The following is an 11470-nucleotide window of genomic DNA, read 5'->3' on the forward strand; positions in this document are numbered from 1 at the left end:
CTAACCACCATACTACCATACTACCCTAACCACCATACTACCCTAACCACCATACTACCATACTACCCTAACCACCATACTACCCTAACCACCATACTACCCTAACTACCATACTACCCTTCTCCAGGCCATGGAGGAGGCCTGTGGCGACGTTCCAGCAGAGTCCTGTCAGGGGTGGATGTGTCATTCCAGAAGATATTTCCCCCGCTGTCGAGCCAAGGACCAGAACAAAAACAACAAACATGACTCATTTTGTTTTCGCAACGGAGTAGTTTTTTTCTGGACTTATGATGTTGATTTAACTGTGTTTTGACAGTTTATTTGATCTATTCTGTTGAATTGATCTTACATACAATACAGTAGTACAAATAGGCATCTGTTTCTTCATTTGAATATGCAAATTATTTGTACTGTATGTTTGCATTTTTACAGTAGGTGTGCTGTTTGACATCTATTGAGTCATATTGAAATATAAAACTTACATTTGTGCATTTGTGTTCCTTTCTTGTTTTCAGTACACACCAACGAAATACAGTAAAACAACAAAATCTTCATCTTTACACTGAAATTGTAGTGTTTTGTATATGTCACATTAGCGTGATCTCGTTTGTCACCAAGTTAGATTCATTCGAGGTTTAGGTGTGTCTCGTTAGTAAGCAGAGTTTCATTTTGAGCTGAACGTGAATGATTTAGATTGCTGTGTTTAATTTTGCAAGATATCTGTGGGGAAATTGTCTAACTGTTTTGGGATTTGAATGTATAGTTTAGAGAACCTGAAATGTAGTTTCAGCCAACGTGTGTTAATTAACAATTGTGAAAAACTGGAATCAAGCAGAAATGATTTCCATCTCTTTTTTTTAAAGACTTTATTGCTTTTCAACAATGGTGATAAACAAGAGTGTAACAACATCAACACACAGTAATCACATCAGAAACAAAAGAAGATAATAGATGCAATCACTCAACCTACAAAATAGAGAACAGCGCTAAACTACCAATGTATTATACCAACAATGTCAGCCTGAATACATCAAAAAAGGATATATAGACTACATGATGATGGATTAGATGGTTATATTGAATACATTATGATGGATATATAGACTACATGATGATGGATTAGATGGTTATATTGAATACATTATGATGGATATATAGACTACATGATGATGGATTAGATGGTTATATTGAATGCATTATGATGGATATATAGACTACATGATGATGGATTAGATGGTTATATTGAATACATTATGATGGATATATAGATTACATTATGATGGATTAGATGGTTATATTGAATGCATTATGATGGATATATAGACTACATGATGATGGATTAGATGGTTATATTGAATACATTATGATGGATATATAGACTACATGATGATGGATTAGATGGTTATATTGAATGCATTATGATGGATATATAGACTACATGATGATGGATTAGATGGTTATATTGAATACATTATGATGGATATATAGATTACATTATGATGGATTAGATGGTTATATTGAATGCATTATGATGGATATATAGACTACATGATGATGGATTAGATGGTTATATTGAATACATTATGATGGATATATAGATTACATTATGATGGATTAGATGGTTATATTGAATACATTATGATGGATTAGATGGTTATATTGAATGCATTATGATGGATATATAGATTACATTATGATGGATTAGATGGTTATATTGAATGCATTATGATGGATATATAGACTACATGATGATGGATTAGATGGTTATATTGAATACATTATGATGGATATATAGACTACATGATGATGGATTAGATGGTTACATTGAATACATTATGATGGATATATAGATTACATTATGAATTAGGATACAGGAGTTACAGTATGTGAGAAAGATTAGCTGTTCACAATAATAACATCACCAAAAGTAGAAAGCAGAGGACGGCGCCACCAATGTATTTCGTCACACTTGTTTGAGCAGGAACCCATTGAAGGTGGTGTGGTTTACAGAGTCCCACACGTGATTGTTAGCCATTAGGCGTAGGAACACTTGGTCTCCCACCTCCAGCTGTAGAGTGACTGCATTAGCCCCGTTGTCAGCTCCATCACCGCTAGACTGGTGATCAGAGGAAGTGACCATGCGCTGTCCATTCTTGAACAAGGAAATGTATTTAGTCTGACTTCCTCCGGCATGGTAGAAGAAACTGAAATAGTAGACCCCTGCAATAGGGGAAGCAAATACACCTGTACTTGGATTGTAGGCACTGCCGATGTTAGTGATGACATTTTTGAAGATCAGGGTAGTGTCATGGTCGATTGGCCCGATGTGGCCATTCCCGCCCAGGGCAGCCGAAAAGATCACCTTCCTCCTCTCGTTATTTTTCACTTCCTCAAGTTGATTCTCGCTAACTTTGAGTTGGGTTTCCATGACTCCCAGTTTTTCCATCGTGGTTCGCAGTTTCTCCTCCATGACACCGAAGTCTTTCAGCAGCTTGCACAAGTCAGGGTAGCACGAGCCTTGTGATGTCTGGCATTCTTTATCTTCATTTTCAGTCTTTTTGGTCTCTTGTTGAGCCGCAGACAGCCAGCAGCAGCAGCACAGCGAAACCAACAGAAATACAGCAGTGTTCATTTCTCCTTGTATTTAGGAACCTGTGTTGATTCTGGAGTTTTCTCTTCCTGTTTTTATACAGCTAGGATGTAGATGCTGTTTCAGACACTCCTTGTACATTCCATTTATTTCGCAATTCTTTCTCGCTAGTGTTGCGAAATGTGAAAAATAAATATTTGGACAGTGCTTGTCTCCAGTACATGGAGTAGCCAGTCGCTTAAGTAAGAGAACAATAAACCTTATTTAACATTTAACTTGTCTTCTCTTGAGATTAAAGTATCTTGCTGCAAAATATGAATTTCCATTATGTTTGTTGTTCAAATTGTGTATTTTATTGAAACAGAAAAGTTCAGTAAGTAGCCTTGAAAATAATTTATATCTAAAATTTCTAACCAAACAAATTGTGTGATGGGCACTTTTTCAAATGACAAAATTGGTCTTTAAAGGGGAATGTCACACTGGGGGGATCTGGGCTTGTTTTCATCATGTCTGAGGCGTTTCTATGACAGTGAGATGTGTTTCACACATATTTTCCCAGGAGGGAGTCAGGTCAGGGCTTATAGCGCTGAACGATACACCCTATGACAGCTTCTGGTGTATTGATGGGGGTGTTCACCTATAGTGCTGCTTCGTGGCTCATCTCCAATGCTCTGTTTTACACTGACACTATGAGTTTGTGTTAGGGTAAGGGTTAGATGAGGTTGTCGATGTTCCATCACGCCATTGGACGTCTTTCTGAAAGACTACAACTTGTGTTGGGCAGTGCTTCCTGCTCTGGCCCCTCCTCCAAGGCGGGCTTTTTTGAAAAGGAGGTGGACACTAACAGGAATACTTTGAGCAAAACTGAAAGAACTGACCAGACTCAATGGCTTCAAGTGATTCCTCTCGTCAACATGAATTCAATGATGGAGCATCTATTAGCTCCATGGTGACGTTCAATCATACATGTTTCAACCAGAATATATAGCCAGACAGGCCTCCCAAGCTAGACAGGCCTCCCCAGCTAGACAGGCCTCCCCAGCTAGACAGGCCTCCCCAGCAAGACAGGCCTCCCCAGCCAGACAGGCCTCCCCAGACAGACAGGCCTCCCCAGCGAGACAGGCCTCATCAGCCAGACAGGCCTCCCCAGCTAAACAGGCCTCCCCAGCTAGACAGGCCTCCCCAGCCAGACAGGCCTCCCCAGCCAGAAAGGCCTCCCCAGTCAGACAGGCCTCCCCAGCCAGACAGGCCTCCCCAGCTAAACAGGCCTCCCCAGCTAGACAGGCCTCCCCAGCCAGACAGGCCTCCCCAGCCAGACAGGCCTCTTCAGCCAGACAGGCCTCCCCAGCCAGACAGGCCTCCCCAGCCAGACAGGCCTCCCCAGCCAGACAGGCCTACCCAGCCAGACAGGCCTGACAAGCTAGACAGGCCTCCCCAGCCAGACAGGCCTCCCCAGCCAGACAGGCCTCCCCAGCCAGACAGGCCTACCCAGCTAGAGTCTATATACAGGCAATAAATAAGCCATAGTGGTGAAGGTAACACGGTCACCACCGATAAATCCATGATTATCGAAAACTTCAACAAGCATTTCTCAACGGCTGGCCATGCCTTCCGCCTGGCTACTCCAACCTCGTCCAACAGCTCCCCCCCCCCCCCGCAGCTACTCGCCCAAGCCTCTCCAGGTTCTCCTTTACCCAAATCCAGATAGCAGATGTTCTGAAAGAGCTGCAAAACCTGGACCCGTACAAATCAGCTGGGCTTGACAATCTGGACCCTCTATTCCTGAAACTATCCGCCGCCATTGTCGCAACCCCTATTACCAGCCTGTTCAACCTCTCTTTCATATCGTCTGAGATCCCCAAGGATTGGAAAGCTGCCGCAGTCATCCCCCTCTTCAAAGGGGGCGACACCCTGGACCCAAACTGTTACAGACCAATATCCATCCTGCCCTGCCTATCTAAGGTCTTCGAAAGCCAAGTCAACAAACAGATCACTGACCATCTTGAATCCCACCGTACCTTCTCCGCTGTGCAATCTGGTTTCCGAGCCGGTCACGGGTGTACCTCAGCCACGCTCAAGGTACTAAACGATATCATAACCGCCATCGATAAAAGACAGTACTGTGCAGCCGTCTTCATAGACCTTGCCAAGGCTTTCGACTCTGTCAATCACCGTATTCTTATTGGCAGACTCAGTAGCCTCGGTTTTTCGGATGACTGCCTTGCCTGGTTCACCAATTACTTTGCAGACAGAGTTCAGTGTGTCAAATCGGAGGGCATGCTGTCCGGTCCTCTGGCAGTCTCTATGGGGGTGCCACAGGGTTCAATTCTCGGGCCGACTCTTTTCTCTGTATATATCAATGATGTTTCTCATGCTGCGGGCGATTCCCTGATCCACCTCTACGCAGACGACACCATTCTATATACTTCCGGCCCGTCCTTGGACACTGTGCTATCTAACCTCCAAACGAGCTTCAATGCCATACAGCACTCCTTCCGTGGCCTCCAACTGCTCTTAAACGCTAGTAAAACCAAATGCATGCTTTTCAACCGTTCGCTGCCTGCACCCGCACGCCTGACCAGCATCACCACCCTGGATGGTTCCGACCTTGAATATGTGGACATCTATAAGTACCTAGGTGTCTGGCTAGACTCTAAACTCTCCTTCCAGACCCATATCAAACATCTCCAATCGAAAATCAAATCAAGAGTCGGCTTTCTATTCCGCAACAAAGCCTCCTTCACTCACGCCGCCAAACTTACCCTAGTAAAACTGACTATCCTACCGATCCTCGACTTCGGCGATGTCATCTACAAAATTGCTTCCAACACTCTACTCAGCAAACTGGATGCAGTTTATCACAGTGCCATCCGTTTTGTCACTAAAGCACCTTATACCACCCACCACTGCGACTTGTATGCTCTAGTCGGCTGGCCCTCGCTACATATTCGTCGCCAGACCCACTGGCTCCAGGTCATCTACAAGTCCATGCTAGGTAAAGCTCCGCCTTATCTCAGTTCACTGGTTACGATGGCAACACCCATCCGTAGCACGCGCTCCAGCAGGTGTATCTCACTGATCATCCCTAAAGCCAACACCTCATTTGGCCGCCTTTCGTTCCAGTTCTCTGCTGCCTGTGATTGGAACGAATTGCAAAAATCGCTGAAGTTGGAGACTTTTATCTCCCTCACCAACTTCAAACATCTGCTATCTGAGCAGCTAACCGATCGCTGCAGCTGTACATAGTCTATCGGTAAATAGCCCACCCATTTTCACCTACCTCATCCCCATACTGTTTTTATTTATTTATTTTTCTGCTCTTTTGCACACCAATATCTCTACCTTTACATAACCATCTGATCATTTCTCACTCCAGTGTTAATCTGCATAATTGTAATTATTTGCCCACCTTCTCATGCCTTTTGCACACAATGTATATATAGACTCCCCTTTTTTCTACTGTGTTATTGACTTGTTAATTGTTTACTCCATGTGTAACTCTGTGTTGTCTGTTCACACTGCTTTGCTTTATCTTGGCCAGGTCGCAGTTGCAAATGAGAACTTGTTCTCAACTAGCCTACCTGGTTAAATAAAGGTGAAATAAAAAAATAAAAAAAAAATAAAAAAGTAATTACAATTTAGCAATTTAACACTGGAGTGATAGATGTGCAGAAGATGAATGTGCAAGTAGAGATACTGGGGTGCAAAGGAGCAAAAAAAAAGAACAACAGGGGGATGAGGTAGTTGGGTAGGCTATTTACAGATGCACTATGTACAGGGTGGGGCGGCAGGGTAGCCTAGTGGTTAGAGCGTTGGACTAGTAACCGGAAGGTTGCAAGTTCAAACCCCTGAGCTGACAAGGTACAAATTTGTCATTCTGACAGTTGACCCACTAGGTCGTCATTGAAAATAAGAATTTGTTCTTAACTGACTTGCCAAGTGAAATAAAGGTTAAAAAAAAAAAAAGTGCTTGGTAAGCTGCTCTAACAGCTGATGCTTAAAGTTTTTGAGGGAGATATAAGTCTCCAGCTTCAGTGATTTTTGCAATTGGTTCCAGTCATTGGCACTGGAAGGAAAGTCTGCCAAATCAAGAGTTGGCTTTGGGGGTGACCAGTGAGATATACCTGCTGGAGCACATGATATGGGTGGGTTCTGCTATGGTGACCAGCGAGCTGAGATAAGGCAGGGCTTTACCTAGCAAAGACTTATAGATGACCTGGAGCCAGTGGGTTTGGCGACGAACATCTAGCCAACAAGAGCATACAGGTCGCAGTATATGGGTCTAGTTTCTATACTGTTCCTGTAGTCTAGTTTCTATACTGTAGTGTAGTTTCTATACTGTTCCTGTAGTCTAGTTTCTATACTGTAGTCTAGTTTCTATACTGTTCCTGTAATCTAGTTTCTATACTGTTCATGTAGTCTAGTTTCTATACTGTTCCTGTAGTCTAGTTTCTATACTGTTCCTGTAGTCTAGTTTCTATACTATTCCTGTAGTCTAGTTTCTATACTGTTCCTGTAGTCTAGTTTCTATACTGTTCCTGTAGTCTAGTTTCTATACTGTTCCTGTAGTCTAGTTTCTATCACTGTAGTCTAGTTTCTATACTGTTCCTGTGGTCTAGTTTCTATACTGTTCCTGTAGTCTAGTTTCTATACTGTAGTCTAGTTTCTATACTGTTCCTGTAGTCTAGTTTCTATACTGTAGTCTAGTTTCTATACTGTTCCTGTAGTCTAGTTTCTATACTGTTCCTGTAGTCTAGTTTCTATACTGTTCCTGTAGTCTAGTTTCTATACTGTTCCTGTAGTCTAGTTTCTATACTGTTCATGTAGTCTAGTTTCTATACTATTCCTGTAGTCTAGTTTCTATACTGTTCCTGTAGTCTAGTTTCTATACTGTTCCTGTAGTCTAGTTTCTATACTATTCCTGTAGTCTAGTTTCTATACTGTTCCTGTAGTCTAGTTTCTATACTATTCCTGTAGTCTAGTTTCTATACTGTTCCTGTAGTCTAGTTTCTATACTGTAGTCTAGTTTCTATACTGTTCCTGTAGTCTAGTTCTATACTGTTCCTGTAGTCTAGTTTCTATACTGTTCCTGTAGTCTAATTTCTATACTGTTCCTGTAGTATAGTTTCTATACTGTTCCTGTAGTCTAGTTTCTATACTGTTCCTGTAGTCTAGTTTCTATACTGTTCCTGTAGTCTAATTTCTATACTGTTCCTGTAGTATAGTTTCTATACTGTTCCTGTAGTCTAGTTTCTATACTATTCCTGTAGTCTAGTTTCTATCCTGTTCCTGTAGTCTAGCTGCTCCGCTGTCTGATCGCCATGCTCTGTGTTGCAGGGTGAACCTAGCGAAGGCCTCCATGGCTCTAAGAGGATTCCTCACTCTGGACCCGGCCGCTCTGGCCTCCTTCTGTAGGTTCCTCTTCTTACTAGTTCATAACAACATCCTATGATCTGTAGCTTCTTCTGTTAGTTAACCACGTACTAGACAAAGACGAAACATATTCTGTGAGATATGATGTTTTCTCCTTCCTTCTGTAGGTTCCTCTTCTTACTAGTTCATAACAACATCCTATGATCTGTAGCTTCTTCTGTTAGTTAACCACGTACTAGACAAAGACTAAACATATTCTGTGAGATATGATGTTTTCTCCTTCCTTCTGTAGGTTCCTCTTCTTAATAGTTCATAATAACATCCTATGATCTGTAGCTTATTCTGTTAGTTAACCACGTACTAGACAAAGACTAAACATATTCTGGGAGTTATGATGTATGACATAAGGCCTAGAGAAAAGTGTACTTTACAGAGCACATCCTGTCTGTTTCCAGTGTACTTTACATAGCTCATCCTGTCTGTTTCCAGTGTACTTTACAGAGCTCATCCTGTCTGTTTCCAGTGTACTTTACAGAGCTCATCCTGTCTGTTTCCAGTGTACTTTACAGAGGACATCCTGTCTGTTTCCAGTGTACTTTACAGAGCACATCCTGTCTGTTTCCAGTGTACTTTACAGAGGACATCCTGTCTGTTTCTAGTGTACTTTACAGAGCTCATCCTGTCTGTTTCTAGTGTACTTTACAGAGCTCACCTGTCTGTTTCCAGTGTTCTTTACAGAGGAACTCAACATACAGAACTGAAGTCATTTTGTTCTCCTGAACTAGAATTCCTTACGATCAAATGCCGACCGCATTATCTACCAAGAGAATTCTCTTCGATCATAATCACAGCCTCCAAGCAGACACCTTGACAGCCCTGAAAGAACTTCATTGGACTCTATGTAAACTGGAAACCACATATCCTGAGACTGCATTTATTGTAGCTAGGGATTTTAACAAGGCTGATCTGAAAACAAGGCTCCCTAAATTTGATCAGCATATGGAATGTGTGACCCGGGCTAACAGCATTCTGGATCATTGCTACACTAACTTCCAATGCGCATACAAAGCCCTCCCTCCTTTCGGCAAATCTGACCACGACTCCATTTTGTTGCTCCCAGCCTATAGACAGAAACTAAAACAGGAAACGCCCGTGCTCAGGTCTGTTCAACTCTGGTCCGTCATCGGACAACAACATTGATGAATACGCTGATTCGGTGAGTGAGTTTATTAGCAAGTGCATCGGTGATGTTGTACCCACGGTGACTATTAAAACCTTTCCCAACCAGAAACCGTGGAATGATGGCAGCATTCTCACAAAACTGAAAGCACGAACCACTGCTTTTAATCAGGGCAAGGCGACCGGAAACATGACCGAATACAAACAGTGTAGCTATTCCCTCCACAAGGCAATCAAACAAGCAAGTGTCAGTATACAGACAAAGTAGAGTCACAATTAAACGGCTCAGACACAAGAGGTATGTGGCAGGGTCTACAGTCAATCACGGATTACAAAAAGAAAACCAGCCCCGTCTCAGACCAGGATGTCCGGCTCCCAGACAGACTAAACACATTCTTTGCTCGCTTTGAGGACAATACAGTGCCACTGACACGGCCTGCTGCCAAAACCTGCGGGCTCTCCTTCACTGCAGCCAATGTGAGGAAAACATTTAAAGCAAGGCTGCAGGCCCAGACGGCATCCCCAGCCGCGCCCTCAGAGCATGCGCAGACCAGCTGGCTGGTGTGTTTACAGACATATTCAATCAATCCCTATCCCAGTCTGCTGTTTCCACATGCTTCAAGAGGGCCACCATTGTTCCTGTTCCTAAGAAAGCTAAGGTAACTGAGCTAAACGACTACCGCCCCGTAGCACTCACTTCCGTCATCATGAAGTGCTTTGAGAGACTAGTCAAGGACCATATCACCTCCACCCTACCTGACACCCTAGACCACATATGTCAGAGTCAAGGCCCGCGGGCCACATCCGGCCCGCAAGAAGGTTTTTTACGGCCCCTGGGATGATCTTGATTTATTATTAGAACCGGCCCGCAGCAAGCCGGCAGCCCGCAGATCTTTTACACGCACCAATACTACATTTCCCACAATGCAAAGGTGACGCACCGAGCAGTAGGCTGCTTCATTTCAATATTTATTGGCACAGCAGTCGTCAGCATCACAGTAAAATTAACTTTCAGATACCCATCAAAAATGGCAAAACGGAAGGTGGATACTGAGAACCGGGGGTTTCAAACAAGGTGGGAGTCGGAGTATATGTTCACGAAGGTAGCTGGAAAACCTGTGTGTCTTCTGTGTGGAGAAAGTGTGGCGGTACTGAAAGAGTATAATCTGAGACGACATTATGAAACGAAACACGCGGACAAAAACAAGAATATGGACATGGAACAAAGGCTACAAAAGGCAGAGGAATTAAAACGAGGCCTCAAATCTCGACAGGCTCTGTTCAAAAAAGCCAAATCACAAGGCCAGGCTGCTGTCAAGGCCAGTTTTATTTTGGCAGAAGAGATCGCTAAATCAGCCCGGCCATTTACGGAGGGGGATTTCATCAAAAACTGCATGATTAAAGTTTGTGACGAAGTTTGCCCAGAAAAAAGGCAACTCTTTTTAAATGTGAGTCTGAGCAGAAACACCATTGCCGAGAGAGTAGACCAGTTGTCCATCAATCTAAAAGAGCAGCTTGTGAAAAAGGGAAAAGATTTTATTGCATATTCCTTGGCTGTGGATGAGAGCACCGACATTTCTGACATTGCCCAGTTGTCAATTTTCATCCGCGGAGTGGACTCCAACCTAAGCGTGACAGAGGAGTTTTTGGCTTTACGTCCTATGCATGGCACAACTACGGGGCATGATTTGTATGAAGAGGTGTCAAGATGTGTAAATGAGATGGAGCTGCCTTGGGAAAAACTCGTGGGTTTGACAACCGACGGAGCACCTGCGATGTGTGGACACAGGAGCGGACTGGTGGCGAAGATACGGGAAAAGATGCAAGAGGAAAACGCGACAGGTGAGCTGACAGCTTATCATTGTATCATACACCAGGAAGCGTTGTGCGGTAAAGCCTTGAAAATGGAGCATGTAATGAGCATCATCACGCGCACAGTTAACTTTATCAGAGCCAAAGGTTTGAATCACCGCCAGTTCAAGGCATTTCTGACGGAGTTAGAAACGGAGCATGGTGATTTGCCTTATCACACAGAGGTGCGATGGCTAAGCCAGGGAAAGGTGCTTCAAAGATGTTTCGAGCTTCGTGAGGAGATTTGTCTGTTCTTGGACAGCAAAGGGAAAGACACAACACAACTCCGAGACGAAATGTTTCTGTGTGAAATGGCTTTTCTGTGTGACATTACGAGTCATCTGAATGCAATAAACTTGCAGCTGCAGGGTCGGGATCGTGTCATCTCTGATATGTACAGTACAGTGAAGGCATTTAAAACCAAACTGACTCTGTGGGAGACGCAGATGCGGAAAGAAAATTTGAGCCACTTTCCCA

General features: G+C 43.3%; 1 protein-coding gene across 1 annotated transcript; it reads right to left on the reverse strand.

The window, feature by feature from the left end:
- Positions 1–1791: 1791 nt before the first annotated feature.
- On the reverse strand, positions 1792–2632 carry LOC139404865 (complement C1q tumor necrosis factor-related protein 3-like). Its single transcript, XM_071147399.1, has one exon. It carries the CDS (start codon positions 2630–2632, stop codon positions 1964–1966), a length of 669 nt encoding a protein of 222 aa, XP_071003500.1. The 3' UTR covers positions 1792–1963.
- Between the last annotated feature and the right edge of the window lie 8838 nt (positions 2633–11470).

This window comes from Oncorhynchus clarkii, unplaced genomic scaffold (assembly GCF_045791955.1).
Source record: "Oncorhynchus clarkii lewisi isolate Uvic-CL-2024 unplaced genomic scaffold, UVic_Ocla_1.0 unplaced_contig_4472_pilon_pilon, whole genome shotgun sequence".
In the NCBI taxonomy this organism is placed as follows: domain Eukaryota; kingdom Metazoa; phylum Chordata; class Actinopteri; order Salmoniformes; family Salmonidae; genus Oncorhynchus; species Oncorhynchus clarkii.